The 18,581-nt window shown below is 35.5% G+C and overlaps 1 protein-coding gene across 16 annotated transcripts in view; it reads left to right on the forward strand.

Moving 5' to 3' along the window:
• Nucleotides 1–18,581, forward strand: part of MYCBP2 (MYC binding protein 2) — a 214,485-nt gene that overhangs the window by 123,490 nt on the left and 72,414 nt on the right. For 12 of the 16 annotated variants that reach the window (XR_010387199.1, XM_064504730.1, XM_064504731.1 and 9 more), the window contains 5 exons: nucleotides 2,985–3,040; nucleotides 3,501–3,616; nucleotides 8,173–8,270; nucleotides 12,568–12,684; nucleotides 13,451–13,591. Coding sequence is in view for 15 of the 16 variants with exons in the window: in XM_064504730.1 (XP_064360800.1) it covers nucleotides 2,985–3,040; nucleotides 3,501–3,616; nucleotides 8,173–8,270; nucleotides 12,568–12,684; nucleotides 13,451–13,591 (528 nt within the window). In the remaining variant the exon portion in view is untranslated. The remainder of the gene's footprint in view (nucleotides 1–2,984; nucleotides 3,041–3,500; nucleotides 3,617–8,172; nucleotides 8,271–12,567; nucleotides 12,685–13,450; nucleotides 13,592–18,581) is intronic. The other 4 variants (XM_064504739.1, XM_064504740.1, XM_064504741.1 and 1 more) reach the window with 2 other exon arrangements.

An 18,581-nucleotide genomic window follows, 5' to 3' on the forward strand; every position in this document is an offset into this window, starting at 1 on the left:
CACGTGGGCTTTCTTTATACACAGGCATATGCTGCTGATTTTTTAGTAACAGGTATCAAACCTTCTTATACAGGTATTATGGTGACACACCTTGTAACACATTAGATAGTCTGCAGTAGTTGACTATGGAGCCAAGTATAAAGTATCCAGGAATTTGTCTTCAGAATTGATGTAGCCTTTGGGTGAGGAATATTTGATATTAGCCAATTAACTTGTAATCATCTTTAATTCACATCAGGGTAAAATAAAATGAAAGTGCAAGTATTCATTGAAAGTTGTCTTAGTAGATAACACTACAAATATTTGTAAAGGTGAAGAAGTAAAAGAAAATCACACACCTAGGTAAATACAGAAAGCATCTCTCTCTTGTTGTTCAAGCATGCTTGACTTTTCTATTCAACACCTTTTTGTGGAGTCTTCCAGAGGTTCCGTCAAAATCAGTCTTTTCTATCCAAAAACTTCAGCTCCTTTTTTTTTTTTAAATTCGGCAGAGAGTTGATATTTTGCTGTTTATAGTAAGGACTGTCTGACCTTCTGGGAAATGCAAGTGTGTTGTTACCTGCTGTTCTTGATTAGTTTATTAACAACTTACTGATTCAGGAAAGTAAAAATTCTCTTCCTCTTCCCTCCCTGCATTACTCAGCACGCTCATTCAGTGTAAAATGCAAACATTCACTGACCTTTCTGTTTTATATCAACATGTATGTTGTATGAATACTTGATGGAAACATCCAAATGTGATTAGAAACTGTAATTTCTCACTGCTTTTGAAATAAATCATGACAGGCTTGGGGACTGATGCCCCAAACCATCTCTCTTATAGATGATGGTTTATGTATTATAGATGATAGATAACGTAATGGTTAACCTGTGTGAGGTGTGCTCAAATGTTTTTATCCTATCTCTTTTCCCTCTGTTACTTTTGATGGAACATGGGAATCTGGTAACTCAGCAGCCATTGAGGCCCAGGGATATTCTTGCTGAGGTATTTACTGCAGTTCTGGGACTAATGTTTTCCATTTTTCAGGGGCTTTTTAGTGAAGTCATTTCACAAGAAACTGTGAAAGCAGGACAGGCTTTTTTCTAGTGGGAGTCAACAGAAGTATCACTTCTAGTCACCTCTTGGTGACTGTAGCATGAATTACTAGGCATTGTGGGCCTTGTTTTTTCTGACATCATCTCCCTCATCTTCAGATAGACATTTTAAAGATTGCTGTGGCCAGTCAATACAGTGGTGTCTTGAATGCAGTTGTGCTGTAGAAAGCACACACTTGTTGGCAGGTCATGAGACATAGGATGTTTCGGGAAGATAGGGAACTTTTTTTTTGCCTATTTTTACTTGCCTACACAGCTTGGTAAACAGAGTTTCAAGAGGATCCTTTGCTGATGAATCTAAAGATGTTTGATTGCCCTACGTGAGTGAGTAGGGCTGTGCTCACTGCTGACATTTGCGATTTACAAGGATAGACTACAGAAAGTTTTGGAAAAGTCCTGGACCACACAGAGCTCAAACTAGAAACTCCAGAATCTCAGGGATTTTCAAATGTTGGTGGACAGAGCCCAAATTACGTCAGAACCCAGGAAACTGTTTGCGTTCCTTAATCTTTGAACTGTCTCTAATTTCATCTGCTGGGAGACTAGTGAAATCTAGCTTTTGCAATTACTATATTGTATGCTCTATGATTTCTGAATGCCATATGGATTTTTCCCAGCTGTTTACTACAATAGTTCCTAAATTTCACGTCAGCTATTTAATAATCTAGCAATGTTCTCTAAACTTCTCACCCCCATGTCTAGAATGTTTATATGCACTCTATATTTCAGTTTACAGTGATTATTCAAAAGCGTCATTTCTTTTTTGTTCTGTGAAGCATCTTCAAATTATCAGGATTTGTTTTATTTCTGAGGCTGTGGTTTCAGAATAGTTTAGGCTTATCTAAGAGTTCATCAGTTCTACAATACTCTGGTCCATTTTCTGGAAAGCATATGTTTGGGCAGCTAGATTGGGGAATTAAACTGGCATAAACTACTCACTTTTTTAAGGTTAGTTTAGTGCTGTCATAGCAGTTTAACTATAGGCACTGAGGTGCTCATGGGAGGTTACAGAGAAGACAGAGTCACACTCTCCTTGGAGGTGCCCAGAGAAAGGATACGTGGCAGTGGACACAATTTGGGAAAAGAGAATTTTCGTTTAGATGTGAGGGGGAAGAGTCACAATGCGAGTAGTCAAACATTGAAATAGGATGCCCAGAGAAACTGTGGAATCTCTGTGCTTGGAGATACTCAAAACCTGACCAGATATGCCCCTGAACAAGCTGATTGAATTTGAAATTTGGATCCAACTTTGAGAGTGGCCCTGGTTTGAGCAGAGGGTTGAACTCAATTACCTCGAGAGGTCTCATCTAACATAAGTTATTATTCTATGATATGCACAATAGAGAATGAAATCATGAGAGCAGTGTTCTGGGATCATGCCAGCACAGACTTAGATTGACTTAAATTGTTGTGGTGCTGTATCCCTTAGATGCTCTATGGATATTTGTGACCTACAAGGAATTTAAAATCTAGCTTATTAAATACAGCTCTCTAGAGGGAGATAAAAAGAATCCAAAGACTTTTTTTATTAAGATTAGATTAAAAAGAATTCAAAGGCTATGACTGTAGTAAGTAAACAATGCTTTTGTTAGCAATATATATATATTTCTTATATATATACAAAATATATATAAAAAATATATATATATCATACCTAAATAATGGCTGGCAATTTATAAAGTGAAGGTATTTGTTCATGTATGTATGTATGTACACTTGTTTCTTTTTTTGTGTTTTGGAACTGATTTCTGATTCCCTACGCAATGCTTCTGGTAAACATAAAGTTAGATTTCTGTGTTTTGAGAAAATACTCCACTTTTATTTTTATTCCTGGTGGTGTTATAATTGATAACTGTTGATGTAATGTTTTTAATTTCATCTATTTATAGGCATATGAAAATTATTCTTTTGAAGAACTACGCTTTGCTTCACCAACCCCAAAGAGGTAAACATTAAAAATTGCCCTATAAGAGGGACTAAAGTTAAAATGTCCTGTCATTTCTGCTTATACCCGGAGCCACAAGCCTTGACTGCAGAGAAATCTTGGCTGAGTAAAAATCTGTAATGTATTTTCAACACAGAAAATTTTCTAATTTATATATCATTTTGTTTTCTTAGTTTTAGAGATTCTTTTTAAAATCTTGCATTCTTAATTTTTCTGATGTTGATTGCTTATTTTTACTATCCACTTTCTGAATGTGATCTTTCATCATTTGCTATAAATGCATGTGGCTAATACCTTTATAGGCAATAACTTGGGGCTAGTGCATTGGACAGGGGGAGACATGCTATTTAGGTTTTCTGGAAGAAAAAAAATAGAATAGCTTCTAAATTAAGTATTACAGATAATTTTTAAGAAGCCAGCGATTGCTTAATGGTTTCAATTCTGTTTTGTTTATACCTAGACCCAGTGAAAACATGTTGATCAGAGTCAATAACGATGGTACATACTGTGCAAACTGGACTCCAGGAGCAGTTGGACTCTATACCATTCACGTTACTATAGATGGCATCGAAATAGGTACCTAATTTTAACTGTACTTAAGCAAAAACTATTATTATATTGTGTGTCAGTAAATGAATAGGTTTCTCAGTGCTCATAATGCTTAGTATTAAAGTTTATAGCAAAACCTAGCAACCACATTTTGGCCCAGAGGTCTAATTTCCCGTTCTTTCTTAAGAGAAAAAAAATCACAACTATTTTCTCATTGAAATAAAGTCATATTTGGAAAACATGTATATAATGTGGCTAGACTGCAAGGGTAATAGAGTACCTTATTCCCTACTCTTCTTGTTGCTTTGAGAGGTTTAGGGCTGTAGGAAAAATGTCCTGTTTCAGCTGAGACTGGCTGGGATGTATAGTTAAAAGGAATAAAAATCTGAAGAACCTAAGAAAAGGGGAAATTGCTTCTGACCAAACAGGAGTAAATAGTGTCATCTCTCCTGTGGAAAATTGAGAAAGTGTGGTCTTAATTGAGACTTTCAAATATTTGTACCAATTTTAAATGCTTTGGATTTCTTCCTTGCTGAAAATCTTTTACCTGGCTTGCTGATCTTTGGGACTGTAGTATGAGATAGTATACATGAGGTGGAAAGAATACCTGTCCAAAAAAAAGCCTGTATCTGGAACTGTATGTCAAAATTCAGCATCTGAAATCGAAAAGTGAAAGAAGACTCAGAATATGTTTCATGTTACCTGTAATATTACAAGTCTAACATAAACCTATTTTATGGAAGTTTTCTGCATGTTAAAAACAACTTAACTGTTACAGTCTTTGAGACTGTTAATGAGACAGAGATGAAAACAAAACGAACCTGAGCTACATTGGTCCTACCTTGAGTAGAGGAGGGAGGGCCACCCAGAGGGGATCTGGACCCCTAAAGGTCACTTTCAACCTACATTACTCTGTTTCTCTTCTGTGATCCCATATCACCTGTTCATAAATACCAGGTAAATCCCCCAAAAATGCTTTCTGGAGCAAAATATATACATATATTAGAAGTGCCAGGAGATTTCTTAAATCACTATGCAGTTGCCACTTTTCAGTATTCCTTACGGCAGGCTCAGACTGAGAAACCTAGAAACCATTTTTTATCTGTTTGTGGGCCTAATAAATAGTCTGTGCACATACTTAACACTGTTTTCTCCCAGATATGCCTACAAATGTACACTCTCACTCTCCTCCTCTATCTACAATAGTAATTATAGGTAACCATGTCCAGATATGCATGGACAATACTTCTGCCATGGTTCATGTTGTAAAATGGGCTGATACTAGATCTTTCCATCACTAGAAGGAATTCAGGTGCCCTTTGAAATTGGTATATAGGGCACTCTAAGATGAGGTACCATGACCTCTGAATGGGCTAAAAGGCTATCAGTTGTTTTAGACCTAGCCAACAAACACTAAGTTTTTTTGAGGTTGGGATTTCCTCACTGGGGTTTTTATCTCAAATTTGGATAGGAAACAAAACCTTAGGCTTCCGGGCAGGCATAGCAGCTAGGTCAGTATTGTCAGGGTCAAGACAGAGGAAATAACAGCCCACAGTGGACGTGGATACTGAACTTTATTTAAAATCCAGCACAATTAGAGCTTTTATCCTACTTGGTTATTTCACAGGTTCACTCCTTCCCTCCCTCCCACCCCAGGAGGCAGATCGATGCTGGCCCGGGAAGGTCAGACAGTCATGTCAGTTTGCACCATGCAGCTGCTTGCAGTTAGCTGTCTCAGAGGGTACTGGCCAAGGTGCCTGGGCATCCCCTGGCATTTGTCTCTTCACGTTTCTCTGATCCCCAGGACCTTCCCCCACCTTCAAGATCCTGCCTCCAGTCAGGATCTTCACCCTCTTCTTTCCATGCCCTCTTCTTCTCTCTGAGACCCTCCCTCTTTTCAAGAATCCTTCTTTTTAGCCTGCTACTCTTTCTGAAGCCCCAAGCCCTCAGTTTTCCCAATCTAAATTGTCTATGTGCAGAAGCACATGTGATTAGTCTCCTAATTGGAAGATTCAGGACATGCAACTTTTGTTTAGTCCATGAGTTATCAAAATTTACAACCAGCCCATATCAGTTGCAGCTAGCAAGTGGTGGGCTTGTGGTTGTGTGTTCAAAAGTTTAATTTCTGACATTCATCCATCGGCATACACACATGCGTGCATACACCCCCTCACACCCAATTATCTGCTACCTGCTAGCATTCACAATTTAAGCTATTTTTTTTGCCTATAACATTCCACCCATGCTTTCTGCATCTAGACTATTTAGATATTATTATTTTAATGATGTAGAGTCGTTTGGTTAACAAAGTGTGGATATCAGTCAGGCTTGGATGTACTGTTATGCTTGTGTTGTTAATTCAGTTCCAGATGCAAGAAGGTAGCAATACTTTAGGCATCAATTTTATGGAGTAAAACTTTGCATGTGGAATTTGTAGTCTGATTTGTTAATTCATTTACCTGATGTAATTTATTAAGCAGTACTTCAGATCTGGAGTTGAGGGCAGTACTTTTCAATCTTAACGTTTTTATGAGGCCTTTCCATCTGGATAGTGCTTTCGGGTGGGCTTCAGTCTATGATTTTGTACCCCTCAGATTGTGTTGACCCACTTTTAGTGGGGTCCACGCAGTAAATAGGATGAGTACACTTCAGTATATAAAACCATGTGTTGAGTGCAGTACTTGGCAGCATCTGCTCTTGCCTCACAGGTGTTCTGGAGCAGGTGTTATAGTCAGCAGGAGGTATACCACATGTAAGCACATAAAGTTAGACAACGCTTAATATAATTAGTATAAACAGCATTACAATTGAGTGCATTTTCATTTCTAGCAGTTCTGCAGCCTTCAGGGTATAATTCCAAGAACAACCTTTTCTTTTTAGCTGTACAGTAGGCTCATGATTGGATGGTATTTGATTGATTATAACCTTGGTGATTGATAACCCTCCTATGATTGTTTACTTGTTTACTCATTTTTTGACTGTTTTATCAAATCAGTCAAATCTCTGGTTAGTCTTACAGGTAATATGGTGAATAGGATAGCAAAGATATTGAAGGCCTCATGGTTAGGCCCAGATCTCATAGGAGGGTTTATGTGAGTTTGTCAGCAATTCATCTCCCTCAGTGCTGTGCAGTTTCTTTTGTAAGTACACAGTGATTCTCATAAATACACACAAACACCCATACACGTAACATTCATAGTTCAGTATCTATGGCATTGAAATGGGATAATCAATCTTCTGCGTTACTTATAGAAGATAAGATTAATAAAAGATTGTTTTAATCATTATCTTTGTTCCCCAAGCTGAAACATTTTCCTTCATAGAGGTTTCCAATATACTCAATCACATTTTCTCCAGTCCTTTGTCAGTTGGTTCCCAGTCTTCTCTATAAATAGACAAACTTTACACTTCAGTTTAAATCAGTAGTTGTTACATTTCTACATAGAGTTTACCATCTTTTTCTGTCTTTCCTTTAAAGGGAAGGTGTTAACACATTACTTCAGAGCATGCATTGCATAGGGCCAACTTTTAGAAATACTAGAACACAGCTGTTAAGCTTGGTTATTAGACAGGTGTGAGTATCCTCTAATACTTATTTGTGCCATCTTACTTCAGTGTTACTCCTGTTCTGGTTCAATCTTAATATCTTATCACTATCACCTGTCAAGCCTTTGGATGCCCGTGCTTAACTTGAATACTGACAGCACGGATTTTCCCCTCTGTTTCAAACCTTTTACCATCTTGGTTCCCCTCCTAAATTCCTTCTGTTACTCACGCATTTGTTTAGAAGAACATTACTGAAACCAACAGTTTTATCGGTAGGTCTGACTGCTTCTTTTCAAGTTGCTGCTTTTCAAAGGATCACCCTTTAAAACGAAACAAATAGACTTACTAAGGTCACCAGCTTACTACAGTTTGGCTTTAATTGTGACTCCTGAAATAATTTCTCTTAAGATTACCCAAGCTTATATCCATCCGTTACTTAACTTTGAACTGTTTCTTTAAATAGATTTTTCTTTATGATCAGAGATTTTTTACTATGTCTTGGGATATTTTCCGGCCCATTCCATTTTTATGACACTGTTGGTAAGACGCTGTCTCTTTATGTTATAGGCCTTTTCTTGTTGTATAACTGTGCTTCCAAGGCTCATACTCGTTTATTGCATTCTTGTGATTAGCATCTCCAGCAGGGCATCATGCATTAGCTGTCATCTCTCCAGAAGCTTTGACTTGCACACTTTAAACATACAACTCTTCTCCGTTCATAGTTCTTGAAACATTACCCCTGCAGATACCGTTAGGATACAAAATTACCTGATTAATAGTGCTTCTGTGCATAATGTGTGACAGATATTTAAGAGGAACAATAAATGATGTATCTATAAATTTCCTCATGTGAAGATACAAATGTTGGGAAAGTAATACTTTGCATGGTTAAGCACCTGCACATGTTGCCTATGTGAGACAGATCAGTGAGTGGTTATTTTGTATGCTATGAGTTACAGCACAGATCAACTATAGTCACCTTTGATTGACATATCCCCTTATGGTTTTTCTTAAACTCAGTCTTTGTTTGCTTATAGATGCTGGACTAGAAGTGAAAGTAAAAGATCCTCCAAAGGGAATGATACCACCTGGAACCCAACTTATTAAACCAAAAGCAGAACCTCAGCCAAACAAGGTTTGGAGAATTAAAAAACATGTATTTTAGTAGTCTTTGAGTGGGGTTTTATGGTTGTTTAGTACATGCTTTATCATGTTATAGTGGTGCAGAACTTGAGGATATTTGTAAATCACTTTAATATGCTGAATACACATAAAATGAAAGATAGTCATTCCATTATCTTTCTGTTTGTCCATTAATAAAACTGAGAAATTGTGCAGAAACTACCTTTCTCTTGGTTTGTCACCCAAACATTGTGCAACCACTCTGAAGAATACAGACTGCATTATGCACCATTATTAGTTCTTTTTGTTTGATATTGTACTATAGTATGAAAAGGAATAATAGCTTTATAAAGATCTTGTTTGTTTTGTGATAAGGCTCTTTCTTCAGTCAATACAAAATGCTATATGAATTCAGTAACATCTTTCTTAGAATTTCATACTTTATTTTAACAAGTCCTGTCTGTAGCTTTTGACTTCCCCATTTCATGCATCCCAAAGGACAAATAATGGAGGAAAGCTGAAGGGTGTCAATGCTTTAAAGAAAAAGCCCAGATGGGGGAACAACCCCTACTTTCTCTGAGATGCTAAGGAGGTGATATCCAGCAAGGTGCTGAATCTCTTGTTCATAGAATTAACTTGTATTAAAAGGTGCAGAATTCTGAAATGCCACAAGATTATCCTCCTGTCTTATTACAAGAACAAAGGTGGACTATTCCCCTCTGCTATCTAAGAAAAACATTACAAAATGTTACAAAAAGGATCAAGTATTTGTCAACTTCTTACCTATGCAGTGCATCGTGATCTATTTCTTTTCCAACTTTCTGCATAATCAGAGACAATAACTTTATTATACAGCTCCCCAGTCCATAAATAGATCCAGTATCTGCTTCTGCCGCTAACAAGATCTATCTCCCTGCAACCCTGCCATAAAAGAAAAAAAATAATAAATTCACCTTTAATTACCAAGCAGCTTTTGACTCCTTAATGCATTAAAAAAAAATACACTCTTAGGCTTTCTCCTTTCTCTTGTGGTTAGGATTAGCTCTTCATGACTTCCTGGTTATTCTGTTAACCTAATTAAAACTCCCCATTCCTATTGGGTGAGATTTATTTCACATAACTTAATAACATCTCTGTCCAAGCTCATCATCGTATGTGTCATTTGCAGTCAGTGAAGTGAAAGAGACATCCGCTCCAGGGTGAGATAAATTGCTGGCTGGAAGTGGCTTTTATCTTTTCAGTTACTGCAGTGAGAATCTAGGTACCTTGCTTGTATATGATAGCTGCATTTAGTCACGTAACACTCACCGTGACAGTTATGAATGCTTGACAAAAGTTAGATCACTGATATTCTGAGATATTAGCCAGTGTTTAATCATCTCCCTGTGTCTTTCTGCTTGTATGTCTTGGTTTTTTGTTTTGAGTTGTAGGCTCTTTGAAAGAAGAGCCATCTTTCTGTCCTGTATACCTAGTGTCTGTAGAGGCTTCATCCATGGCGAGGATTTATTGGTATTGCAATAATACACTAGATTTTTTGTGGTAAATCATATTATTAGTCTTCTTTGTTCTGTGTCATGATTCTCATAAACAGTTTGAATAATTCTGTGTGTATGAACAGCAGTATTATAATTAATATAGGAAGGTAATTACTGTACTCTTCTCCATGCTTCTGAAGCCAAGAATGCAAATTACACATGTATCAGTCAAAGGTGGTCTGATATACCAAATCCTGTTTCATTGAGAGGAGTGGGCTAGTTAAGCTCTTGAAGCTTCTTCCTCTTCTTTTCCAGCCTTAAATTTCAGATAGTTATAACCAAAAGACACTAACAGCGCATTCTCAAGTGGTGATCTGTTCTCAATTCAAATATTTTCATTGAACCTGTGGAGCATTCCAGTTTTGAGGTCAAACCTGATCTAATCTCAGGTTGAAAGTGTTTGATATATCATGATTTTGTATTGATTTCTTTATTCTCTGTTATTTGAAATGGGATGAAAATATGATTTTCGTGTCTGTCAAAGTTGGTAAAGATAATAATCATAGTTACCTGTTTCCAGCCTGGAATAATAAGAACTGCTATTCCCGTATTGGCTGTGAAATTCAGATAACTAAATTTGTAGTCAATACCATGCCACATCCTATTGAGGGAAACATTCTCTCTCAAGTTATGTAATGTAATTTGGGGTATTTGGAACAACTACAAGAAAGCAGCCCTACTTTAGCTGAAATGGAAGGGGCATGATTGGTACCAATATGGTTGTATACTAACAGATTTTGATGGTTTCTTCTGTCTTTGCGTGATCGGACAAGAAGTGTGTCAACTGTGTCAACTAGTGTCAATGGCAAAAACCAGAAAAGCTCTGGGCAGGGGATTTTTTTTTTGCCTCTCCTCACAGGAAGGTAATGCTCTTGTTAAGGTGGTTGTATCCTGTACAACATACCTTTCCGTGCTGCAAAATGTACCTGTTTTCACATTCACCAAATAGGACAGCACAGTAACAGAGCTCTTGCAAAGCACTATGCACTGTTTTATATATACATATGTATGTATACATGCATATGTACGTTCATTGCTGTGCCTTTCTGCATTAGTCACTTCTTTCAGGCTAAGCCCAGTTTTGTTTGCTCCATGGAAGAATTGACTGTGAAGATGTTAAAGGAGAGAGTTACTCAACCACTGTGCCATAGGGAAGTGTTTAAAACAAAGAGATTCTGTATCAGAAAGACTGAGATAATTAGGGTTGTCGTGAAAGGAGAATGCCTCATCTGTCTTTTCTTGGAGTCCCTTAGACAGTCTCTCAGTGGATCTGATCGCTAAAGAATCCATATTTACAGTTTACGGTTTTCTATTAAATAATTAGTTGATACAAGGAGGGAGAGCGCTCTTTCCAGGCCTCTATATATTCCTAAATCTGATGTGTGAATGCTCCTTTCTCTTAATTCAAGTTTTTAATTGAAGCTCTGACCAACCCATCATGATTTCTGGATCCCAAAATTTTGGGGTAATAATGCAGCACCTCCTAATTTGCATGGCTTTGTTTATAAGCTTGTATATGTTGGGAATGCTATCCGTAGTGATTTAGCGTTGTATATTTACAAAGACCTTGAAAGTTCTTGGATGTGGCACTTAGTTTTGCCTGTTGAAAGAAATTAAATTCTTGGAGTAACAGGATTGCCACTAAACAAAACCTTATACATTTGGACGTAAAGTCACATTTGAAATTTCTGGTATTTACATGCTTCTTTCCTTTTATCAGTTTTCCTTTTTTTTTCAGTTAAGCCGTTTTCCAGTGAAACCTGTCTTTTTTTTTAACTAGCCTATAAAATACATGTAATTTCTTAAAATAATTCATTTCTTTAAAAAAAATGAATTAATGCACTTCACTATTAGATTTAATTACCTTTTCCTGAGCTGATTCTTTCCTTGTCATTTTGTGCTGTAGGTTGAATAAAAGTTTATGTTTATATTATTAGTTGATACTTTTTTCAGTTTTACATGTGGAGTTTGGAAAAAGCCTTCCAAGAGAGAAAGTTTTCTACAACATACACAGAATATGTGAATCTCTCAAGCCATCTTTTCAGTTTTGGAAATTACAGTTTCTGATTTTACATTTGGTCTTCAGTTGGTCAGCTGATACGGCACCTGACCCATTGAACGGCAAAAAAATGATAGTGAATAACAACTGGGAGATTTTAGGTGTTGTAGTACATCATACTAGCAACAAGCAACGTCTGATCTAACCTTCCTATGGAAAAGGGAGAAATTATTGAGATAGCTATCTTATAAATAAAATAAAGAAGTGGAAAGATTGGCTCTCTTACTATTTTTGAATTGCTACTTAAAATTCTTTAACTAAGAAAAATATCCAAATTTTGACTAAAAAGCTGACTAAACAAGAGTGTTTTGGTAGCACCAAATGGGAACCAGTAATCTTGGGTTGATGAGTTGTTGGAGATATTAAATTTGAAAAAACAAAACCTTGAACTCTGAAACTTACAGAAATCAATAAAATGGAGTTGGGCAGTTAAAAGAATCAGAAGCTTGTATTGAATATTGTATAACAGAGATTTTTCAGAGATTGCATCAATTCACTTCTACTTGTAGGACTTTTTTGAACATTATGGTTGTATTCGGTATAATAAAAAATACAATTGTACGCAACAGCCATGGGAAACTAGCAACAAACTGTAACTCTTAAGACTGCCATTTCATCACTATTGCATTTCAGAATCTGTTAAATCTATTTCTTTTTACGCTTTGAAAACTCTGTTCCAATTTTTCTTCCTTACTGTCTTCCTTTGCTTCTCTTAGGTTCGCAAATTTGTGGCCAAGGACAGTGCAGGGCTTCGTATCCGTAGCCACCCTTCCCTTCAAAGTGAGCAAATAGGCATAGTGAAAGTCAATGGATCCATCACTTTCATTGACGAGGTAATTAATATGAAGTTTCTATTGAAAATTGGTCTAAGATGTAAAGTTAATCCATGCTAATAATCACTTGAGTTTTTCATGTTTAGATGTTGACATATATAATTTAAGAACATATTAGCTATAAATTGCAAAATTCTAAATATTTACCAATTTCATTTTTCAAGTTGTTATTTCCTTACTTATTTTAAAATGTGTGCAGCAAACTTTTGAGACTGTGACATGAGGAAACAAAATTCTTAGAGTTCATCTTAATATATTATCTCTAAGGACAGTTCTTCATGGTTTACTATTTCAACAAAAATTCGAAAGTGTAGGTATCATTTACATTGCACCTTTCACTTATACTTCTGACAGCTGGCTATTACGTTAGACTATTGTGCATGTATTTTTCTTACAGTATAACTTCCTATGCAAAGGATATTTTTGCAATATACTAAATAAAAGCAGAAGTGGAAAAATCAAAAGTGGGGATAGTAAGCTTATGAAGGCTTAGCTTATTTCTTTCCTCTTCTCTCAAAGCAAATCTTATTGCATGATCTGATTTAAATTTTATTTCACACCTAGTCTGCTAAAAACATATGCCTCTGATTGCTCTGATACTCTGATTTTGTCAATACTCCTCTTCACCTCTTCTTACATTCTGCACTATAGTTAAGAGCCTTTCTCCCTTGCTGCTACTCTTTGCTTGTTTAAGGGCTGTTAATCCTTACTAGCCACAAACAGTTACAGGAGGGCATGGCTCGTTTTTGTTGCTTGTTTCCCATAGATCCACAATGATGATGGTGTTTGGCTGAGGCTGAATGATGAGACAATAAAGAAGTATGTTCCTAACATGAATGGTTACACTGAAGCCTGGTGTCTCTCTTTTAACCAACATCTTGGCAAGAGCCTTCTGGTACCTGTTGACGTAAGTAAAAGGTGCCTTTGAAAAATATCCAAAGTACACTCTGTCCTCATTATAAGCCTTTCTTTAATTAAGGCTGAAAATGATTAGTCCTGAAGTAAAAAGTCTTTTAATCACTAAATACCATCTTTTTGTGTTTGCTGTTTTGAGGGCTATTGTGCAATGAGGGTGGAGTGTAGAAAGGTACAAGTCTTCTTACGTTGAAAACTTCTCTTCTAGAAGAGAAACAAAAGTGTAAGGACCAGTATAATTGTATTAAAGTGTAATCATATTCAGTTATGGTCTGAACCAGCCGTTTTTGATGCAAGACCTCATTGTTCATAAAGCAGCCCATCAATATAGTGATTTCGGAAGAGGCTTACTGCCAGAAGTTAATCCATGTAACTGATGCAGTTTTCTTTAAACTTGAAAAAAATCCTTCAGATGTATTGTTTTTTCATACATATCTTTTGTGAGTTTTACATTTGAATTCTTGAATTATCAATTTATTACCTAATCAAAAAATCCTAAAGCATCAAGACCAAATAACAATACTATTATAATAAGAGTAAGCATAATTTTTCTGGATAGCTTTAATGGTGATTGCCATCACTACAATTCAAAAATTACACATTTCCTGGTGACAAGGTATAGCAAAGAAAAAAAAAAGTACGTTAGCCAAATCAGTGTTTCTTAAAAATTGTTATGAAAGTACAACCCTTTCTGGCCCCTCTGTCTTTGAGCATTCCCCAGAAGGGGCAAAAACTCAATATCTACAGGGCAGAATGTGAGAACCAGATTAGTTGCTGCTACAAGTGTTTAAACCAAACTTTTCCTCTGACTAGAGTGAGCTACAGCCTGTAGTTAAAGACAGTTAACAAATATTTGGCCAATTTAAACACCTACAGCCACTAATTTCACCCTGTTTATATTTCCCTATAGTAGAACTGAGATATTCCAGTTGCAATGAAACTGAGCTGCTTGCCATTAGCAAATCTGGCAATTCATGTATGACCTGTGGCTGCAGCCTGGTATTCTGAAAAACACCAAGTTACAGGAAGTCACCAGATCTTCCTATTCACCTTCTTGTCCATAAATTATGTGTTGACAGAATTCTATTTGGAGATTTCTTTCAATAAAATCTTTATTCTGAAGCATTACTTTAATATTGCATTTGGGAAGCAAATTATTTCTATCCTCAGCCATCAGTGCCTCAGACACTATACTACAGTGACAGGCATATTTATCTAGATTATTTTAGAATATATGAAAACACGGGAAAAAAAATAAGCTTTGCTTAAAATCTTACTTATATTTTTGGCCTTAGAAATCAATGCTCATTAGAAAATAGCTATAGTGTACTTCCGTGAAATACTAATGTTTGTATGCAGCAGTTAAATTTTACTCATTCATCCATAATAAAAGTGAATTCACCCATGACTAAATATTTAAGTTGGGTAAATAATCTGAGAATGGATGGGTATTGCTTTTTGTCAGACTTTTTTTCCTATTCCTGGTACTTTTTTTACTTGCTGAGGGCAAAATCTGGGGGCTCATGAGGTATTTTATATCCCTGGAACAGTAGTCATGTACATGGTTAGCAAGAATTTACTGGATGATATTTTTCACATGGCTCCAGTAAGCACTTTTTTTCCAGAGAAGAACATACTCTGTGCTCTCTGAGAATAGCTTGAAAGGAATGGTTCATTTAAAAAAAAAGAAAATGGACATTTATCTTGATAATGTAAGAGATTTCATTTGAATAAGTATGTTACATACAATGCATTTAATTATCATTTGTGCATAAAATTATAGTATGCATCTTTTTCATACATTTCACTGTATGATTGCTTTTTAAAGTTCAGAAAAAATATTACCATCTTTTGCTTCTTCTTAAAATATATTGCGAGCTAGTTTTGATACCATTTGAGCTGTTATGAGCTGAGAGGTATTACTAGTTTTCTTTTAACTAACCAGTTACATGACATCCGTAATGGCAGAAGGTAAAAGTCACATGCCTTCTTAGCATCAGATCATTAAGCAGCCAGTGGCCAGCATTGCAAAAGTTTTATGAAAGCAATTATACTGTGGCTGTGTATAATACCCGATGTATTTCAATAGTTATATAATTAGAAATAAGTTTCAGATGGGAGGTTTCTGTGCATCTCATCTTTTCAATTTTTTTGAAAGGACATAGAAAGGAAAAAAGAAAGAATGCTCTCTAACATTTTCTTCCTTTCTTAAAAACCACAAAATAAAAGTCAAGGTTCACCGGCTTACGTTTGAATGCACTTGTCTTTGCTGCCATGCTGTTATACCATAATGCACCACACAATCACACAATGAAATTCATGAAATTCAGTGAACTCTTTTGGAAGCTTCTGATTTTTATAATTCAGCTTAAAACTTGTTTTTCCTGCTGAATCTAGATTGCATGAAGTGATACCTTTATCTTGGTAGAAAGTTTTAAAATAAAATCTCTTCAGGTTATTACTGAGTTGAGACTATTGAAAAACATATATCTTTTACCCCTCTAAATTGTCCAAGAAAAGAACTGTATTTTAAGTTGTCCAGTTTGATAAATGCAGTCCTCTACAGGTGAATGACCCATATGACAAATGATGTTCAATTAGCTAATAAATGGTAGAGGTTCTATGGAACAAACTGAAATTATCTATATCTGTGCATCCTTTTATGTTGATTTGGGTAACTGAATGACATTTTGACCAGAATGTAGTAAAAATTCTGTTAATATACAAGATTTTTGGAATCCAAAGCTGTCCTACCAGTGTTGGCTCCAGAACAGGTAGACAGACATAATGGAAAAGTCTCAAACATGACTGAAAATACATATGGAAAATCAAATGGCTGAATTAGTTGTGTTATTCCCTGTTCAAATTAACGTCACTTTCAGTTACTTTTACAGTTACTGTTATTTGACTCCATTTTTATTTATCATGAGTGTGCAGACCTGGCAATGCCTATTATGCTACTTTGGTTACATTTAGATGCATAAGCCTTTTGTCATCATCCCTTCAGTAAATAGAATCTCTCAGTACATTTTGTAAAACAGATTTAACATACATTTTCTAGAGAAAGCTTTAGATATTCTGTTTCATTATTGTGTTAAGTAAAGAGTGAACAAAGAAAAAAGTAGAGATTTTCAGAAGTGCTAATTTCATCCTCTAGCCCTGTGTAGTGTATATATTTTTTTGCATTTTATACTTATTTATAGACATTAACAAAATACTTTATGATAAAGCAAATATCTAGTAGCTTAGGTCTCTGAAATGAACTGTTTCTATATATTTTGATCAAAGCTATTATATTTAAAGATAAAGGATCACAGGAAAGCAGAGATCCATTGTAATTGCGAGGCTCTACTTATTTTAGCTGTGGTCATTTACTTTGTAAGAAAAGCTGTGTAGTCAAATCTATTCCTTTTGTTGCTGTTGTCCTTTCATGAGGAATTGCTATGCAGTCATTGATCTAAAATTGTGAATATTATCCATTGTAGGTAGTATGATCATGAGACTGTAAGTTTATGCTAACCTTATTAGATCATGGTCTTGCATAACTTGCTTTCCTGGTAGTTAATTTTGTCTCTGTTTTGTGAGATTCAGGTAACCTTTTTTGAAAAATATTTGTAAAGTTCTAATAGAAAATGTTACGTATTACAGACAGATATGTATACAGGCTTACACATAGTATGTGGCAAAAAGTTACATAAAGCATAGAACAACACACAGTAGGGAGAAATAGTGTTTTATTTTATTGGATGTTAATTTAAGCTATGTTTTGGTTAAGCTCTGGAACTTGACTTTTTAAAATTATATTCTGAATATGTTTCTGTTACTTATTTCAAATGGCAACTATTATAATTACAAGGAATACTACACCCTGTGCACAGTTTTTATTGTTACGTTCCCCAACCATTGTAGGCAAACAGCATGGAGGAACTGGAGGTTTCTCAAGCCATTATTGCAGTGGGGAAAAGAACCCAAATTAGTAGGCAGATTGTGGTGTTTGATCACAGAATGTCAGAAGGCTTAATGTTATGTGGAAAAATTGAAGCACAGCTGCAGTAGACTTTCATAGTCATTTTAGGCATGATAGGGAACAACTGGAGAGTAAATAACTGTTGAGTAAGATGTTAAGATGATTGTTTAAGATAAGCTTTACTGCGTTAAGAAAATAATATTAATTGAGATTTTAAATACTCATTTATTTTCTGCTAATTTTTGATGGTGAATTGTATTCAATTCTATGATTTCTGAAACTTAAACTTTATTGGAAAAGACAGTGAAATTAGGAATTCCAGAAATTATTTTTAATTTTTGGAAGGGAAGGCTGGAAATTAAAAAGAAAAAAAAGAAAAACTAAATCTCCTGATGGTGGCATAAGGACTAAATACAGAAGCTTAGATGTAGTAGTTTCTAATTCTCGAATTCTAAATAAATGTATGTATGATGTATTCCTCTAAACTTGTATATGTAATGCCAGGAAGACAGGGAGTTTTAAAAGTTGAAATAAACTATGAAATAAACTCTTGATTGGCAAATTCAGGCTTTTTATAGTCATCGCAGTTTTATGTCAAACTGATATGCCTTTACTTTGCTATCTTCATACTTTAAAATGTGTCATACCCCCCAAAAAAAGACAGAAAAAAACCCCAAACAAACATCTCACTTGTCTATTAGTACCTCTTTCAATTCCAGATAGCTATACTCTGTTCTAAAGAAATTCTGGTGATTGACAATTTCTCTGTTCTTGTCAAAATTGTAAATTATTTGCATTACTAAACCTTGATGTAAGCAGAAGTTTTGCAAACAGTGCATAGCTAGATGATTTGCGTGTTTTTAGCATATGTGAATGTTTTTTCAAGGAATATAGAAAAAGCATGCCAAGGTTGTCAAATTCTTTTCATTTTCTTTAACTACTGTTAAATTTTAATGTGACTGTTGTACAGGGATTTCACTTGGTTTCCTAGTCAAAATGGAGATAAGGAAATAAG

This window comes from Dromaius novaehollandiae, chromosome 1, assembly GCF_036370855.1.
Source record: "Dromaius novaehollandiae isolate bDroNov1 chromosome 1, bDroNov1.hap1, whole genome shotgun sequence".
In the NCBI taxonomy this organism is placed as follows: domain Eukaryota; kingdom Metazoa; phylum Chordata; class Aves; order Casuariiformes; family Dromaiidae; genus Dromaius; species Dromaius novaehollandiae.